Raw genomic sequence first — 20,400 nt, forward strand, 5'->3', positions numbered from 1 at the left:
CCCAGCATCAGCACTGTGCCCTCGAGCACAGGACTGCTTGCAGGGCAGATTGCATCCCGCTCACTGCTGTATTTCTGAATGAAAGTTGAACGAATCATTACTGATAAAATAAACATGAATGAAGGGCACGTTTCGCTAGGAGTAAAGGATACTCCTTGTGCCTCTGAAAAGGCATTCACGGTGTTTGTGCGTTCTATGCACTTGTTGTACGGGGGAAATGGCAGGAAATTTGTTCAAGGCACAGTTCTGCTAACTATCTGTTTGCAGGGATGATGTCTGTGCTTACAACCTGCGATGGATGGGTAGAAAACAGCAGTCAGGCACAGTACTTTCTACATTCCTCCTTCTCTGTGCTGAGAAGACATTTTAAGAGAAGTCACTCCACCATACATAATAAAACACGGCCTAAATCCCCGAGTAAAAGTGAAATGAATAGAGTCCCTAGCTTGCACTTTCTAAATATAGTTCATATGTACATTATGCTATGAATAATTCCTCAGTTTAGGAATACTGAAGGCCCTTTTAAATGTTAGGCTGCATCGTCTGCACATTTGGACAAGTGATATTGCTAGGGGGCACTTCTCTTCTGAAAGGGTAAGCCCATATCATCTTCTCTTAATAGCATTGTTGCCAGTGCTCCATTTTTCAGCCTAATTTACTTTCGTTGATACAATACTTTACACATCCATATTCATAAAGGCTACCAAGGGAGTGTTTTCCATTCATAACTCACAGATGTCTTTACACCTGCCAATTACCACACCCTAAATCAACAGAGGCCAGGCTAATCCCCTATTGTCAGCCTCGTCCTTCAGGGCCAGGGTTGAGCTGCCAAGGCCAGCTGAGAGCAGCACAATAGAGGAGGAGGAGCTGCAAGAGAAGGAGAAGGCAGCAGCAGCTGCTTCAATCAGCCGGCATCCCCAGCATTGTCACCGCCATCCTCCCCCTGCAGCAAGTTCACTGGAATAAGAACACCACAAGCTGTGGGCAATAAGCTATCGGACCTAGGATGACTCAAAGAGGACATGCAAAACTTTTTTGTACTTCAGTCTGCACTCAAAGCAGCATGGGGAAAAAACAACCAAAACTATGAGACTTCTCAATAAAAAGAAGAGCTAGGCATATACATATACCAGGTGCAGAGCGCATCATTTTGCATTAGGATAAACAATTTCTTTTAGTACATTATAGGAAAGATATCTTTTAAAACCCTCATCTTACTCAGTAGGGAGGGAAATAAACCTGGACACGTATTTGATTCACCCAGTTAATTAGGAACTTGTTTTACTTGCAATAATTGCATATTGATCACAGCAATTAGCGATGATGAGGTTGGAGCGATGCTTTAAACGTGTGCCTGGCAGTGCTAGTGGCACTGATTTGGTCTTACAGAAGCTGATCGCTCCGGAAACAAAAGCTCTCTCCAGATGAAACTCTGATGTTACTTGCTGAATTTCTCATCTCAATGAACTGAACTCACAGTTACTCGGAAGTAATTTAGGAAGAGCCACGCTTGAATTGACAGTTAATTGCCCAAAGTCTTAATTGCTTCCTTATATGAGATGTCGGACAGGAAAAAAAAAAATACCATTAGAGTACGTGACGTAAAGCAGAACTTTCTGGCTCCAAGCACGCTGGTCTCGGAAGGCTGTGAGCAGAGGAACTGCTGCGGTGCTGCAGCAGCACAGACACCGGGCACTCGCTTGTAGCTGGCACATCCGCAGTGGCAGAGGGCAGGTGCAGGCCCTGGGTGAGGCACAAACCACAAACTCGGTGACCCTTCGTGTTTCAGAGAGGAAAATCCAAATCCCAGATGACGACCCCTCTCCTGGCTGAGGCACCTCGGGGCGGTCCAGCTCTCGCTCAGCATTAATGTGTCAGATTATTCTACTTGCAACAAATTCAAGAAAACCGAGCATTTATATAATAGAAGCACCAAAAAGGACTATAATAGCAATGTTGCTTCCCACAGTCTTTGCATAATAACAGTCTTAGAGAGCTATTCTCTTTCCATTTATTCTTTTCTCCTGAAAGGCACAATTATTCCAACAACTCAACATGCTATGCCCTAGTGATTTGTAAATGAAAAGCTGAAATGTCATTAATCAGGACAGGCAAATTAAAACAGACTATATTTATCATGCTGCTTGTACAAAGCAAAGGAAAACTGCATGTTTACCTCAACACGTAATTAAAGCAGGCCCAAAGCTACTTCTAAAAGTTTCTCATAGAGGTTTCTGTCAAAAACTTTAAAAAATAATACTAATAAAGGGGAGGGGGGGTAAAGAGCTTTAAATTTAAATCCCAATAGAAATAAAAGCCCATAGACTTTTAATTGCCATTCTTCCTACAAAATGTTATACTACACTTGCTGAAGCTCCTCTAGGCGTGAGCGCACACCCAAGCTCGTGGCTCTCGTGGTCAAGGAGAAATAATTGTCCTCCATTCTGACGCTGACTTTCATTTCTCCCGCCCTGTAATCATACACTTGGATATCACTTTTGACTACCTAAGAAGGACAGATCAAATAATATTAATCCATAATCTCTTTCCTTGCTGCTTGTCCAGGATCAGAAGAATTTATCTTCCGCGTCCACAATTCTACTATAATAGAAAAATGTGTAAAGGTTTAAATTTTGTTCCGAAACAGTAAGACCTACAGGGTTCTCAAGGAAGACAATTCCGCTGTAAATAATTAGCCACTCACTGGTTAAAATAAATAGATAAAAACCTCTCCCAGTGTGAGCAATTATCACAGCTGCCCAACAGCACCGAGGTGCCTGGGTGCAGTGAACAGTCGGACTGCCTTCAAGCTGCCAGGTAGCGGAGATCCCCCACACCTTGCCATGCTGTGGGTGCATTACATGACCCCCAGCAGGAGCAGCAGGCCTCACTGCAGCATTTATTTCTGCCTTAGCACGTGGGATAGGCCCAGGGCAGCCACTCTCCAGCTGAAGGCCCAGGACCATGGCATTGGAGCAGGCAGCTCCCCCAGTGACTTACATGGGCCGCGTTAACTGCCTCGTTAATGGCCTTCCTATTTGCATATACGTGTCCATAGACTGCAGCGTGCCGCAGCTAGAGACGTTATCCAGCCACTGTGATGAATTCATTCTGCTCAGCCCCCTGCCCCTGCTGCACAGAGCACACGGCACGTTTTCAAACAAGATTAAATTCCTTCCATCTCCATGTCGGACACCAGCAGCACCCAGTGTCTGCTCCTTTCTGCTGACCCAGATCCAGCCGTGACTCCAGCACACTGTAATCAACATTGAAAGAAGGAACAGGGCTTGTCCCCTCCTATACAAATCTACGCAAGAAGTTAAACCAGGCATATTTTGAATTCTTTAAGGGATGCAGTAAGTTTAACACTGAAGTGCCTCTTTGAAATTAGAAACCGGCTATTATTTCTCAGTTTGGTCAAATTCTCTGAAAGAAAAGCAGTAATTATTGACCATCACTCCTATAGACCTACAAGAAAGGCCAATTCTGTTTTTCAGAACTTGAAAGATGAAGATAAAAACATTCGTTGAGTACAAATTCTCACAGGGAACCTGAGAACGGGGGAAAATGGGTAGTATGTCTTAGATACAAGTGTTTCCTCACCTTTTCTTATTACTGTTGTACACAAAGACCAATTGGATCATATAGTAAAGCAATAAGCATAATGTAAATGTTCCAAAACAAGCTGCACAATCAAATCCTGCCCAGCTCTCCTGACCATAGCACAAAATGGTGCACAAGATGCTCCTGGTGCTGCAGGCCCTCGCTTAGAGCCCACTGAGGCTGTGCTGCACGCTGCCAGCACCCAGCCCTGCTCTGCAGCTCACCCTACTTTCCTCTCATTAAATTAGAGAACCTTGTTCCATTAGAGAACCGGCCAAGCCACAGCAGCCCAGATTGCTCACCCCAGAAGGCACAAGAGGAGCTGGGTGCCCTGCATGCCCACCACGCTCCTGCTTGCGTGGGGAGCAAACAGGTGGCAGGATCTGGACCTCCCCTTGCAAAGGAGCTCTGCGTGCGATCCTCATAAAAGCTGCCATGTTACAGCATGGATCAGCCTGTTCCCTGCTTCGTGCCAAGAATTCCATGCAATCCAAATCATGAAAAATTTTATTTAAACGTATTTCCCTGTAGAAAAAAAATTAAACCCACGCAGATTAAGTAATGAAAACTACTGGGTCCTATGAAAGTGTTGAGACAAATCCATTAGGATTGACTCAGCTGCCCAGGACAGAGTACTGAGGCAACAGTGAGGGACAGCCATTCCTCCAGCCTGTGGCAGGGAGCCCCCCACATCTTTGCCCTTCTCCAAATTTCAAAATGATTTTTAAAAGACAATTTCAGCCAAGTGGGGGGAGCCCACGTTCAGTTTCATCCGAGCAGGAGGGGTATGAGCACTTGCTCACCTGACACTTCTATTTCAATGCTGCTCAATGTACGCTTATGACAATTACAAAACAGCGTGCAAGCCTGTATTAAGACTTCCTCGTGATCTTTAATTTGCTAATTCCACCTCGAGACACTTTTCACAAAGAAAAGAACACCACTGTCTTAAATTCAGGACCTGGAGCAATGTCTCAGTGTGAGCTGAGACACACAAGTTATTAAATGGGATAAAAATTTGGTCTCTAATGCCTCACAGTAAAAGCAAGCTTGATTCCTGATTGACCGCCTAGGCCTTTCTAAAAGCTGCTAAGGAATAGTTACCCTGTTACTTTTGTGCACTCTCAGCCCATTAACGAGATCCTAAAGACACCCCTGAGGTCTCCTGTACCACCAGGTCACAAGCAGACTCCCAGTGCTTGCTGTGCTGCTACGAGCAGGAAGGTGCAGAGGTCGGAGGGCTCCACAGAACACCATTACAACCTGAGGGCAGGTACAACTTCCAGGCTCAATTTGCTCTCCTGCTTGAAGTCTCCCTTCCACTGCACTTCAAGACCGCTCGTCAGCTTTGAAGGAATACATGAAAAAGCAGTCTTGCCTTCACAGAAGCAGGTTAGAAAACACTAGATGGTTTCAGATTCCTCCTAGGATAGCTTGCAATCACAGCAGCATTTTGGAACTTTTAACATATTGAAGAGGTTGAAATACTTAACCTTTTACATTAAGTTGGAAGTGGTTCTAAGAAATATCTACTTAGGCAAGGCCAAGAGCAGGCTTATTACATTTATTACCCACACTCAAAACTGTTACCCTGATACAGTGTTTTATAGGTTTATGTAACGTGATTTATTTTTAAACTTGTTACCAACTCAAAGTTACGCTCCTGACTCTGTGGAGCTGAGGGCTGCCTTTTCAGAGAGGGTTTCTCCAGACTGCTCTTTATTTATAAAGTATTGCCATATTCTCAACAGCCAGAGAGACGGTTCAATAAAAAGATAGGGAGCAGGCAGAAGTGTTCATATTATTCATTCATAAGATTATAAACAGAAAGAAACATTTAATAATACAGTTGTTTGTATACCGGCACGCAAAAGAGAAATAGATATAAATAAAAAAAAAACAACAACCCTATCTGATCTACATTTTCCAAATCCTACCTGGGAACCATTACTCCATTTCTGCCAAGACACCACTGCTCTCATTTAAAAAACTCCAACCCAGCAGCAGCTTAGCAGTCATATATATACATACATATACATATATGTGTATGTATATGTATATATGTACCAGCTGCTCCTATTCAACCTTGTTCATGTGGCCAGGTCCCCCACCCAAATCAGGGACAGGCCACCAGGCAACTGGGCCAACTGAGAAAGGATTTGTAATTTGAAGGGAAAATTTTACTTCTAGATGGTTAATTCCTTACTCTGAAAGCTTCAAAGGACATTAGTTGATACATAAAAATGGAAACAAGGTACCATTTCAACGGGAAGAAGCATTTCAGGAGGAAATGTTGATTTTTTTTACCATCAATAAGAGCAGCAAAGACAGAGGCCACCTCATTAATTCATGCCGATGCCTTTCCAAAGCTATCCAATTATAATGACATGGTTTTTGCTTCAAGAGCCAAGAAGTTAAACATGAAGAGCTTTCTTCTCACGGAGTAGTACTTGTTAAGAAGGGAAAGCCTAAACTGATACAGCTAGGGAATCACATGAAAGAGAAAGACACGGTCCTGTGATCATTTATTGCAAATTCCTAGCAGCTCCTAGGGAACTGTTTGCATTTCTGCTTCACAGGCAGAGGATTTTATCTTCTCTAAGTAAAAAAGATCCCTACCCTTGTGGAAAACACCGACAGGATTCATTCCCAGACCTGGGAATAAAGTCCTGCACTTGTTACGGAGCTTTTATTATACTACACGAACCCCAAAGCGTTTGCTCTTCACATCCCAAAGCCACTCACAGTACAATTAAATGTCACTAGGAAGCTTTCTCATCCTCATATTTTACTGCGTAAGGGAGAGTTAGTTTTCAATATTTTGAATCATTAAACATTCAGCTGGATACTTACATGGTCCTCAACCATGTGATAGCGAATTTGTGCCCATCTGTTATGAAATGACTGTGGTCCAATCTAGTGAATTCACTTGGCTTGCATTAGACTGTCTGAATTACAATGAACAAACCTCAGCAAAACTACTGGAAGACGCTGGAGGCATCAGGGAGGGATGCTGACCCCCAGAACAGAGATCTGCAAGAGAGGCACGCATCTGATCAAAGGAGCTGCAGCTTGTCCAGGTGTGAGAAATTCACTGATGTTACCTAGGACTGGCTGAATAAAGATTGTTTTTCTGAAACACGGCAGATACATTGCTGTACACTTACCTCTCCTCAAATGCCATTAGGCTTTGTGGGGACATAACTAAAAGATAGCAATGGACCGAGTTTTAAAGCAAGGTTTTATCTAACAACCCAAGCCCATTTCTGAACGCCAATGATTCAATAAAAAGCTTTTTTGTCCGAGCAGCCAAGCCTGCTTCAGAGTGGGCTGACATTCCCAAAGAATAAGGAGGCTAAGAGAGCAGAGGCTTTGCAAGGAACAATTGCCTTCTATTATGATACCATGCAAAACAGGCAGATTTTAGATCATGCTTGCTTTTGTTTCACACACGCCATGCTTTGTTCTTCTTTGCTTTCTTTCCCTTTCCTTACTGCACTTCAACACAACCACAGCGTGCTGGGGAAGCTCCTGTGGATTCTGCAGAGACACGTTTGTTCAGCTAACTGTGGGCCCACAATTTCACCAAGTGGGCAGAATGCCACTCGTGGATGAGTCTATATAGGAGATATAAACAGAAGCCCACAAAGTGTCACAGCACTGAGACAATTCCTTGCACTGCTCCCCTGTGAGAACTGCTGGACATGAAACAGCTGGGTGTACTATATGAGCAGATCACCTTTTATGCAGACAACTTTTCAAATAGCTTCAAAACAAAGAATTTATTCACCCGGCATTACGAAGATCAAATTGAGCTCAAGTTCCCCAGACCCTGACCATGTTTCACGTTTGTATTGTTAAGTGATAAACTGGTTGAGTAAATCTAGCCAGGCAATGAGTAACAACTCTTCCAGCAAAGGAATAAATCAGAGCTCGATAACCAGACAGATGTTGTTACAACAGTGAAGGGTTACCGTGCAAAGCTGACAAACAACAGCAAAATGTTTGAACACGTTTTGCTGCGGCTTGTTATTCTATTTCATTGCCGTTTGCGCCTATTGCTGTATCAGGCCTTGATCTGTAAATCGTGTTCAGCACCTCTGAAGGGCTGCATGCCCATCCCACATCATCGCAGACCACAATTCACCTGAATAAAACTATAAAATCTTCCAAACCAACATCACTTTTGTACAAGTAGTGCTTCTCCCTCAACAGGGGAGACATGAGAACTAGGCAATGGGAATCTAGGACTCCCTCCCCGGCAGGAAAAGCAGGACAGTGCCACAGAGAAGACACGAGCTGGATTTGAGAGGAGACCCAAGGCTGACACACTCAGAAGCAGCCTGATGAGAAAGTTGAACTCAGTATTAACAACATGCCTGGAAAACAGTGCAAAAATGTATAAACGACTGGGATCAGAAGGGAGAAAGTGCCTCACTATTCTGTGTAAAGCAGTAGTATTCATTAAGTGGCTTGGAAACACCACCACTGAAAGGACAAGACATGCCTAGTGCTAGGAAATGGATGTGTGTGACACGGCGTTGCGAAATTTAGCCCTCGGGCATATAGACTGTCAGTCAAGGAAATTACAACAGTAAAAGTGATAGATGGAGTCTCGGCCGTGCACACTGACATCTCGGCTCAGAGAGAACGGAGGGTGAAAATTGTACATTTCACCCTGAGACCTCAAAGGAATACAAGAGAATACAGCTTTCAAGGACTCTGCCAGCACGTGGGAAGGAGAGAAAGATCAGGTAAGAAGTGCTGGAATAGAAGTGGGAAAGAGAGGGAGAAAATTAACTAGTGTCCGGGAAAAGATGAGACACGAAGTGACTGGGAAGTCTAAACTCTAAGTCAACCAGGAGCACAAGATGAGAGAAAGCTACAAATAACACCACAGAGCTGGAAGTTTTAGGGAGTATGACGCTGGCAAGGACACGATACACTGCAAATCATGCCTAAAAACATGAAGGAGAGTATTGAAGCTGAATATAAGACTTTGCCGTAAGAACTACTGTATCAAAACCAGGCTACAGAAGAGACCACAGCAGTGAAGAAAAGCCAAAGTCTGATTTGTTTTTCCTCTCCTTTTGAGGACTGCAACTATTTTTAGTATTTCTCCATTTAAGGCACAGAGAGTTTGTGGGGACAGCTCTGTGCTCCGAATACAGGGAGCTCAGCCACAAATATCACTTTGGGAAGACTACTAGGCAGGAAATAGAAAGCATTCTTTGAAACCTCAGGAATAGCACCCAGAGTCTGCTGAAGACACAGATGTTAAGGAACGTGGAATGTCAGTGGACTGAAGTGCAATCCAGCAGCATCAAAATACAAGTAACAAACGGATTTCAGCAAATGTTTAGGAGGACTTTGGTGCATCAGAAGTGTTGGTTTTACCTTGCTGGTACGCACGGTCCTGCTCGCAGGAGGCATGCACGTCACAGATTGCTTTAGGCAACGTTGGGATGCGTGAGAGAAACTTGCAGCAAGGAACACTCAGGTTTGGCTGTTCGAGCTACGCCAGAAGGAACTCTCATTTATCAGGTCGGGGATTTGTTTCTGGCTGTTCCCCAGCACAGTAATGCTACAGCTCTAAGGAAACCTGAAAAAGCCAATCAGCCTTCACAGAAAATGGGTATTTCAATTAGAAACATTAGCCCGTACTAATATTTAACAAAGCAAATGGATGGCAAATACATATAGGTAACAACAGTGCTAGGAACGGTTTCTCCTCTACTGAGATTTTCAGCTACATTTCACACAGCACTTATGGTTTTTTAAACTCCATTAAAACAGTTTTCACAAGTGTAATTCAGTCCCTATGCCTACTGTCTATTTCTTCCCCGTTTCCCCAGCAATGCAGTTTAATCCCTCACTACCCAAATTCTTCATAAAATGATATGCTTACAACCTATTATAATCCTTATTGACAAGCAACCCATTCAAATCAAGATTAGAGTCCTAGAAGGAATATACAAAAAGAAGTTTCTTTTGGTTCTGCAAAGAAAACATACGAAACAACAACAAGAAAACCATGCTATTATTTCTAGAATAGTGTACTTTGAAGTATAATTGATTTTGCAGGGAATCAATTTTAAAACTAGAGGTTTGTTATTTGTTGTCTTAACCCCTCCAAAATCTTCCCTTCGTACCAGGTTGAATGAATTCTAAGAAGATAGCAACTCTAAAATATCTTTGAGCCTTTATAATTGTCACATGTTTATAATTTTCACCCCTCAAATTCGTCAGCTAAAGCTGTTCTCAGTGCACGCAAGAGCTTCGTATCGAGCTGTTGATCTGTTTCTCTCCACAAGCTTGAATGTTTGATGTCATACAACACGGATTTAACACAAAGACACCTCCTTTGTGGCTGCTCCTCAACAGACGGAAATCTAAAGTCATTTTTATTGTGCTCAGGGCTATTTCCAAAAGCTCTTATACAAATTAAACGTCATGAAGCGATTCTCCTATGTACGTTTCATCACAGATGATCTGCCCTCAAACCTTCTGAAACAAAGACAGAGGAGGCATTCACCTTTCTTTTCATGAACACGATAAGCGCTCTCCCTTTCAAAGTCACATCAGTGGTTACTTATCTGTGGACCTACAGAGGTCTGCACCTGGCATACTCCTGAGCTAAGTAGTTATCGTGCAGGTAGACAATGTCATCTGTATTGACAACAGGGAAAAAACAACAAAATAACAACAATCCGTCAGTCTCCAAAGCCAGCCTGGTTTAAAACACTGTGCCAGCACTGGTCTAAAGAGACTCTCTGGAGTGTAAACGGGGCAAGATAAATAAAGCCAGCAAATACTGCGCTCTGAAGTGGTAATAAAGTAGCATATTAAGGAACCCATCAACAGAATCCTCTGCAAGCTTTCCACCACGCGCTGTTACCGCATCCTGCAGGATCAGGGCCACACTTCTCTTAGGTTAACACAAGAGGAAAACCAAACCAAACATTACTTCTGTAAGTGACTGTGATTTTCGAGAGAACTTGTTAGATAGGAGCACTTGTTTTCCTGGCGGGATTTCCACACTGCCACTGGCACACACTTTCACGGAGACGCAAACTTGAGTCCCAAACCAAACACAGCTGCTCCGCGACGCCGCAACTGTCGCTAGCAACAGTCCGGGGCTGGCAACACGGGAGGGAAACGTCTCCTGCCGCAGTGACCTCTGTGAATAATCCATAACTGCATCATCTTTTTATTGCTATTTTAGAGATTGTAATGATTTTCCTTTTATCCTGCCATCAATTACCGAAGCATGGCTGCTCACCCACGTTACGCTCAGACCGATTCCACTCGAGATGGACAGACCTTATTACCCACACCTAAGCAGGCAGAAGCACACCTTAGAAAGACTCTGCCTTGACAATTACTTGCTTTAAAAACAAACAACCCCCAAACCAATCATGCAAAAGCTTTATTCCCTCGCGTCAGGAACACATCAGAACAGAGCTGATTGCCACCTACCACTCAGTTCCTCTGCCACAGAGGAGCAGAACTAATTAACCCACCTGCAAGTGGTGCAAGAAAACGCAGTGTTTATGGCCTTGTTCATCAAACTTACAGCTATTATTAGGTAATCTCTGACTCCTCTCTCTACATTTTGCTACACTGAAGAGAGAACACCAAACAGACATCAAATGGAACACCTACTTTTACATTAAAGCAATTCGAAATTAATAAATACAGCAGAGATGGTGCTGAACAGGTCAAGATGCATGAAAGCCAATTTGGAATCACGCACATTTTCCATTACAAAATGGCGATAAATCATAATACTGAGAACGTGTGAAATGCAACGAGTCCAAGACAACAAAAGCTACCTTACTAAACAAATGTAATATTGTGCCATTTCATTAAGGCTGCAATTTACTGCTGTGTGAAGCCCTAGCTTCAACTCCTAACTAAATTCATCGCAATATCACATTTAGGAAAAAAAAACAGAAGCAATACCTATAAACAGTGTGGGATTCTAGGTATTTTGCAACTAGATAGTGAGAAAATGCTAGAAGAATAAGGCACTGAATTCATTTATTGATTACTTGGGAGTTTCTCACCATCAGCCTACTTCAGCTTGCCCTCAGAAACCGCCTTAGAGCTGAATCAGGCTGGCAGTGGGGTCCAGCCCTAAAGAAACATCAACAAAGTGCCCTCATTGTCTGCTGCACAGAGCTTGTTTATACCCCCCCAAGAAGCTCTGCCGAGGATCCAATGAGGATGTAACCGGGGGGCTTGACTGAAAAGAAGAAACATATGGCACCTGGGTACGCTGCCAAAAAAAGCCTGAAAGTACTGACCAGTACAACAGCCAACGTACCACATGGGTTGGAAATCAGCCAGCAACTCCTACTCCACTCGCTGGTGTGGAGTCGGTCCTTTTTTATTTTAATGACACAGTTTTTCTAGGAACACATTGCTCCATTTTAGCCGCCTTCTGCCTGTAAAATACGACTGCTTCCTTTGTAAAGAGCGCTGCTAAGAATAAACCACTTGTTAATATCAAGAACGCTGCACAAATTCAAAGTTGCATCAACAGAGCAAACAGCTTTCTTTTTTAACAGAGCAATGGTTTCATTACACAAGATTTCATTTAATATGGGAGACGCGCACCCTGGGAAGTTTTTCACAGAGATGCTCTGCACACCGGCCCTAGGCACCCCAGTGCTGCCAGGTTGGGCACATCACTGCAGTTCCACAACAGGTTGCCTAGAGCTGGTGCCAAGAGATCTCGGTACCTCTTCCAATTGGATTTATAGAGCTCAAAATACAAAGCTTTGCAATGCTATATTTCACCTGTCTCTTAATGGCTGCAAGGAGAGAAGTGCCGCTGCTCCTGCTGCCAACACGCTCCAGCTCCAAAAGTGCAGCAGCTACTTTTAGCTCAGAGCCCTCAGATTCAACCCCCACAAAGTTCCTTCTCTCTATATTATGTCTGTTTTGGAGAGTTGTAATGCTATTAACTCGGTAATGAATATTAATATAGCCTTTGGGGAGACTTGTTCTGTCTCTACTATGCCTAGCATATTATGAAGCACTTTTAAAACTGCAATAACAGTTTATCATATCAGAGACAAGTAATTCATTGTATCCCAGTACAAAGGATGCACGCACAAAACCAAGCACTCGAACACCATGTTATAGTTACCCATTCTGCCTCTTTCCTGGGCAATGCATCCTTCCCCAAGACATAAACCATGCCTGGATTGAGCTTCTGTAGCATGCACAGGAGCAGGAAAGCACCACTGCCAGTCCCACACCTCTGAAACGTTTCTAAAGAAGCAATTACTTGTCCCATAGCTTCACAGACTGACTCAAAACCGCAAGGAGTTGAACCAGACTCAGAAAGGAAAAAAAAGAATACAGCACGGGGGTCAACAGAGAACAGTTAGGACACTAAGGCCAGAGGAGCTAAGCTGGTCCTTGGAAGTGGGGAAGGGCTTGAAACGGAAGTTTTTGAGTTGAAAAAAATATTATCAACAAGATACAGGTGTAAAAAATGCAAAGGAAGTTTGGGTGGGGTAGAAAGCGGCAGCTGAGATGCAGTAAATGAGTCACAGCAATACTTGTAAGATTACCACAAGGAGCCTAACCTGAGGCACTGCCTTCAGAAGGAAAAGCAGGTTCTTTATGTCAGAGCTGCACAGAAAAACAAGTGCCTGAAACTACAGCCTCTGTACAGAGAAACCCATCTAAGAGGAAGTTCTGCCCCATGTTCCCTCTCATGCCTTGTAGCTAAAAGCTACAACAAACACACTTCTGCCCATTCAGGTGCCTGAAGCAGCTCTTAACAGTCAGGCAAACGTCAGGGAGAGAGGAGGGCAGGAGGGAGGCACAGGCTGGGCCAGCAGCTTGAAACCTCAGAAGCACATCCTGGTTATTACTGCTGAGAAACTTAGCATTTAGCAACGGGCTGCGATACATACGCCTCATTGAGAGGTAAAAAAACACTTTCCTACTATCAAACTTTCTCTGGAATAAATGAGTATCCCAGCACAGCCAGGACTGCAGCTGAAAGGCTGCAGCTGACTGAGCCCTGGTACAGTGCTGCCTTGTACAGCCTGTGCTCTTACCTGGGGTCAGACCTGATGCAGGCAGGCTGGGAGCTTTGAACCTGCTGGCTGGTGGTTAGCTGATTTCATGAGGTAGAATAGTTTGTTAGAAGAGGTACACTCATCTTGGCAGAGGAGATCTGCAGGGCATTGTATTTGTTCATGATGCTATAGCAGGCTATGAACAACTAAACCAAACCCCACAAACAATTCACAACATTTTGCTTGAAGAGTTATCACCAACCCAACTGTATAGAACAACCTCATTTCAGTGTTGTCAGCTGATAAGGTGTTTAGTCTTTACTAGGACAGCTCCTTCAGGGCGCTGTGGAATTAAGAATGTCCCTTTTTTTGTCCTTTTTTTGGCACAGTGAAACCACGGAGGAAACAAAGACCATGGAGAGTTATTCTAATAGAGAAACAAATCTAATTGCACTGTTGTGAGCGTCCAGAAAAAAATAAGTGGGCAGAAGACAGCTAAGCCAGTTAAAAAATAGATATAGTAACTGTGGACCTGCAAGAAGTGCAACAGCTGGAACAGAACGAAAGGATTTGTCCCAAGTTAAAACTGCAAAGGCATAGCTGAAGGAACAGTGTGCAAGAGGCCGGTGGGCTGGGAGAGGCTTTCTTAGGGAACTTGGTGAGAAAAATGGTAGATTTATTGGGTGGGAATGTGGAGGAAAAAATGGAAATGCCTGTGAAATGAACAAAAAAATTATTAGTATTGTAATGTTGTGTAGAAGTGGAAAAACATCCTACCTGCCAGAACACCTTCCTGACATTTCTGGCTATCTTTGTGGCAGGTTTACCAAGGGAGGCAATGCTCCCAGACTGCTTGCTGACACCAGCTCTCTGCTCCTCCCCACAGCAAGTCACTGAGGGGTGAAGCTTCCTCAGATTTCCTCGTGCCTGTGTCGGGGACTGGGCATCTTTGGTGTCAGCCAGCTTAGCAGGGCCACAGGAAATTTAGGACCCCGTGGCCGTGTGACCACCACAACCACAACAAGACTTGGGCAAGATGGAGAAGGAGCACGGAGAATGGGAGCTCCCCTTCTGGCGGCAGCTTGCCATTGCACTCGGTTGGGTGAGAAAGGATTTTTAAGATCTGTGTGTTTACGCAAAGTAATTTAACGCAAACAAATTAAATGTCAATCTACCAGAACCTCTGAATATTGATGAGCACTAAGAAAACGCAGACGATAGTCTGAGGAAGACTGGCTAGAGCTATTTTCTAGGGGCTTGAAAAGAAAGCTGCTCTGCATCTCCAAATCAAAAGCAGGAAGCTACACATATGGCAAATTTCCCGACAATACCCGCTCTAACTTCACACTGTATTACTCATTGCAGATTAGTGCTTTTTCACTGCGTCTCTCAGTAACTGAAATGTTCTACTACGATTGTTTTCTGCTTCTTTCTTCTTAAAAAGCCACGAGAATACATGCATTGATCATATTAAAGGTTCTCTGAGAGATTTCTGACGAATGTTCTGACATCAAATTTCAGAAACGTTTGGGTATCTTTCTTTTTACTAGCATCAAAGCATCCTGCTACAGTTCTCTCTCTTTCTCAAAGGCAGAGAATGCCAGGACTCCCACCTGAAAGGCAGCTGACTCCTCATGGGGCAGGCACTGCTCTTTCATGCTGATTAGTACCAAATCTGCCTTTTTTCCACACACACACATCTCAAAAAGGCCAATAGTCTAGCGCAGCTTCTTTGATCAACTGGAAATACGTAACTCATGAACCACTTCCTCAGGTTTTCTGGAAAAAATAAACGAACAAAGAACCCTCAACCCAGTCCGCAGGATTAATCAGAGCCTGCTCGAGATTTTAACACCTGTTTCAGGAAGTTTTAATCCACAGAACTTGATTCTGTTTGCCAGGGCTAATACCTGCTACATAAAAAACAATTTCCCATTGTGCCTCTAGAAAATTCGTGGTGCATTCCAGGCTTCAGCAGAATAATAGTTTCCATTTGGGGCTTTCCCATATTTCATTCTTGTCTGAATTTAGCAAGAAATCCAAGGGTACCATTGCCACTCTCTGATCTGTCAAGCCTTCTGCAAAAAATTCAATGTCCAGAAAGACACAAGCTTTTATTCTGCATGTAAAGACCATGACTCCAATAACACACAAGTGTCTGTGTGAATACACGTATCTAACCAGCACTGCTCTGTTACTGACCGGCAGACTGAACCAAATGGCACAGGACCTAAGAAAGCTGACTAGCAAATACATTTCTTCTAATATGGTAGGCATTTTATCAGCACCTCCAGCTAGGATGTTCCTTCTCTCCAGATGCCACATCTCTGACTTAACAGCAGGAAAGGCATTATTGCAAGCACACAAGACTTGTCATGGGAAAGGAATTAGTTTGCATTTACTTGTGCCATTTGCAGAACCACAGTCGTGGCTTTTCTGATAAGATGAAGAAGGACCACTTCTCGGAGAACATTTAGTTATGTATGTAAAATCCTGCCTTGCAAGAAATGTATATTTAATTTCATATATAATTAAGAAAACTAACTGGAGCTTAATGCATCACAAAGAAAGCAAATCTATACTCCTCGCAGGGCAACCCAAGGCAGCGGTCGCTTGTGCCAGGCATTTGAACACGCGGTTGCACGCTTAAGATACTCTGTGGAGTTAAGAGTTCCCAGAATATAGAAATACATTTGCTCCTGATTTTAAGCAGAAAACAAGGGTGGAGGAAGACTCACAAGAAAGCAAAAAGCAGATGGAGAACACATCCTATTAAGTCAGAGGAGCAAGAGTGGCCAGCAGCAGACTGCATCTGAGAGCTCTCCTGCTACAGTGTAGGATCTTACGCAACCAGGGACGATCTTGAATGGGAAGACCTCCAAACAAAAAAGCATGCATGAAAAAAACTCACACGGTTTCTAGGTGTTTGGGATCCACGTGTTGTACGGGGAGGCCAGAGTGACCTCACGGCTGGGGAATTCACAGCTGCTCCCACAGAACTGCACGGACCCCTCAGCCAAGTCTGCCCGCTGAGCAGAGGCTGTCTGAGCACTGCATCATCGCACTGCACTTCAGCACTCAGTGTCTGTTACAACATGCCTTCTTCCTATTCAGACACCCAATATTTCTACAGATTTTGCAGACAATCGAGTGTTTGCGTCAGTGGACAAATTAGATCATTTAAAGTAACTATTAAGTGCTTATCAGCTCTTTTTCTCCGTTACAGCTATGGATAATACTGAGATCTACTGGAACAGCACGACTATTATATTTCTTTTTAGCATTTCAAAACAAGTAGATTCTCTGAACTCAGGAGGACACCAATGCAATCAGTATTTATCACAGGAGGGTCATTACCTCAACCCCAGACTAAGGCATTACTGTGGGAAACTATCATTTGTTGGGCTTGGGGAAGATGAAATAATCACAGAGCACAAATATGACTGCATTCCTATTTTAAAATGGCATTATTTCTCTAGAGAGAAGTATTTTTTTTTTTTTTTAAGATGGGATTAATTGAAAATAGGACTCATAAATCCAGTAATAACACAAGAATTCTTTGAAGTGCGTTTACAATAGATACTCAAAATATTTTGTAAGCAAAACGGAGTTTCCACAATAAAGGAATTAGTGAAGCAAGTTTTCATACGTCACTACCCCATTTCAATAGCTCATAACATTTCAATAGCTCATAAAATTTACACAGCAAATGCTCAATCTCTGACATACTTCCTAAAAAAAAAAAATACCTCTGTCCTGGGTTAAAGTTCCCTATTTTTTCATTTGGAATCATCTAAACTAACAAATCTTCAAGAGCCTCTTGTCTACTGAAGACCTAAACACCAGATTCTTCCTCATCTTCTAGATGCTTTCTCTCGACCTCTCCGTTCCCGACATCCAGCTCTGACAAGTTTTGTAGGCGAGCAGCTACAGCCTTCAAACTGAACATTTTCAGTGTGAAAATTCATTCTTTTTCAGATAGTGGAAAGTCACAGTGCTGCTTTTTGCTCAAGAAATCTCCACCTTTCTTTTAAGACAGGATAAACCTTTGAGTTGCATCGCATACTTGACATGCGTTTCACGGCCTCTGTGTATTAACACACATTAGTTAACAGTCTTTGAACTGGTTCCCACACAGCCAGGCTGCTGTCCACGCAAGGCGTTCCTCTGACACAATAAATACTTGTCATTCCACTTGTCTTCTGTCAGCCAAACAAGGGCTGAAAACACCATCTGGGATAATCATGAAAGGGCAGGCTACTAGTCCTGGACACGCTACCAAAAGGCAAAAATAAATTGGATACAGCTGCACAACGTCCCAGTTCCTACCCTGTGTTCTTCCTCATCTCTTCCTTCACGTGTGCGTCCCAAGTCTTTTCTCTTTTTGGTCTCAAAGTTCTGCTCCCATTTCATCTAGATGAAGGCCTTGCAACTAAAGATAACTTGAGAACTTTAATCTGCAGTTGGAAAGGCAGCAGTCACACCAGGATTACAACCAGGGAGCAATGAATTATTCAGCTAACATAAATCTGCAATTTTTACTGCACGGGCAGCTTAAAAAATTTATAGACTTCACTTTTAGGGTACTTTGAAGCAACTTTCTAAAGTGGGAACTAGAAGTTACTCCAATAAACCCTCCAATCTCCTCCTGTTAAATCCAGTTTGCACTGAGACACTGAGGATTACAGCCTACCCACCTTCCAGAGTCCAAGCACGAGCAAGCTGTATAGCTATAGGCAATGACAGCTGAATATCACTGATTTAAACGTGTACACATGTGAGAAGAGATTCCCTTTTAAAGAAGATCACATTTAGCTGCTAATAAAACTTCTACTACATACACTTTCCATGTATAAAACATCTACAGTTATTATCTGCTTTCAACTTGAAATGAACAGCAGCATTTTGAAGTCTGACCTCAGAGTGTTTACGTATGCACCACGGCCAAACACGCAGTACATTCCTACCCACGCACCATTTCCTACATGAGTATGCATGCGGATTTCTTGTCCAGAGAAAGAAGAGGAATTACTAACACTGATCAATTCCAGATCTAGTGCTAGCTAGTGCTTTGCAGCTTCCTTATTTGTCTTCCAAACGCGCCTAAATCCGGATTGCCAAGTTCAGACTGAAATTCAGTTTCAAGAAAGGATATGAGGATTTTAAAAGTGTACTTGAAAAACGTATATAAAGTAACAAAACCACAGAATGAGTAATTAGTACTAAATTCTCTCATACAGTAGAATATGAAACAGCACTTTTATCTTCCCTAATTAGCTAGAAATCTCAATTTCACCCTAATGAACAGTGATCTAGTTTCATGCAGAAACATCAAGTATTAACTCCTGCAATAGCTGTCAAATATTTTAGTTAAGCAGTAAAACATTTCAACTTGGGTGCTGGGTAAAATGAAGAGGAACTAAGTAGGTCTAGTGGAGACAGCAGAAGATAAATTTATATGCCGAAGTGCTAATTTTAAAGAACTTCTTTGCATATTATCAGCATGTGGCTGCTGTAACACTGATGCGCTCGGCAGGAGCTAGCAGCTGAGAGCCCCCAGGTTAACCACGCGCTGCCTTGCTCAGCCTCAGCGCTGCAGCCACAAGTCACAGCACCCTTGGCTGGTTCTACCAAGCTTCTACACGCTGCAGTCACAGCAGTGGTAGGGGCATGCTAGTCCCCAAACTACCGTAACCCAATACAGTGTTTATTCCGTTGCAGTTCTTCTCTTCTTCTTATGAAAGACTTGAAATGAGTGTTAAATCCATTATTGCCTCAGGCTTCTGTACAAGATTTTTCCTGATAAGAACTCACATAGCAAAGCAGGAGCTGGCTCTCTGCAAACCCTGAAGTCCATTATGGTGCACTGCAATTAGACAGGATACCCATACCTTTGCGACTGTACTTGTACATCTCATTCTTGTACCACCTCTCTCAGTGGAGCATGGGAACACCCAGTATTACAAAGTGCACAGAAAACTCAAACTTCTCTTCGCAGCTGCTTCCAAGCGTGCAGTTCTTATCTTCGCTGGAATGAATCAAGAAACCAATTAATTGATTTTGGATTTCCGTATGAAGGGACAAACAGGGCTTGTTTCACTTGTGTTTTTTTAAACCTTTGCTCAAATCTCACTTTGGACGGATGAGATCTTCCATCTCTATTCTTCAATATATTAAGAAGTCAAGCTCTTTTCAAGCTATGAATAGCATCCCACAATGCTATAAATTCTCCTAATGAAGAGGAAGACAGCACTAAGAAAGCTCCTGCTTTCAGGTCCACCGACCACAAGTCACCAGATCCCTGGCAGGTATGCAAGCCTTGTAGCAGGCAGGTCAGCCCATCATTACTTTGGGCCCTTTGAAACTCAGCTGCAACGTATTTAGTTCCTGTCTTTTAAAGGTCACACAAATAAGAGATCATTAATGCATTTACTAATTGCAGCTGGTTCAAGTTGTCTGAAATATTGAAAATGATCACATTTGAAGGTCGCACAACAGGGACAGGCAAAGGATCGCAACCTTCATCTAGTGAAACACTGGCCTTGTATCCCTGACAACAAGCAGGAAGCCAGCAATTCTTCAGGAAGCCCACGTGCTTCTCAAACTCATCAACCTAAAGCACCACGGCTAGAGATGGAGGAAAAAAATGCAAAGCACTTATGGAGAACTGCCAGTGCTAGGGGACCTTCACAGCTCCCTTCAGGCTCCTGCACACCTGTGCGTGCTCCAACTCTAGATGCAAAGAAGTGCT

General features: G+C 43.2%; 1 protein-coding gene across 3 annotated transcripts in view; it reads right to left on the bottom strand.

Moving 5' to 3' along the window:
* PPM1L (protein phosphatase, Mg2+/Mn2+ dependent 1L) overlaps nt 1-20,400 on the bottom strand; it is a 91,709-nt gene that overhangs the window by 57,730 nt on the left and 13,579 nt on the right. The window contains exon 1 of one of the 3 annotated variants that reach the window (XM_021393964.1): nt 1,589-1,885. The exons of the other annotated variants lie outside the window; for them this stretch is intronic. Within the exon in view, the coding sequence (XP_021249639.1) occupies nt 1,589-1,870 (282 nt within the window). The 5' untranslated portion in view covers nt 1,871-1,885. Of the gene's footprint in view, nt 1-1,588; nt 1,886-20,400 lie in introns of those variants that run through there. 3 annotated transcript variants of the gene reach the window in all.

This window comes from Numida meleagris, chromosome 4 (genome assembly GCF_002078875.1).
Source record: "Numida meleagris isolate 19003 breed g44 Domestic line chromosome 4, NumMel1.0, whole genome shotgun sequence".
Classification (NCBI taxonomy): Eukaryota; Metazoa; Chordata; class Aves; order Galliformes; family Numididae; genus Numida; species Numida meleagris.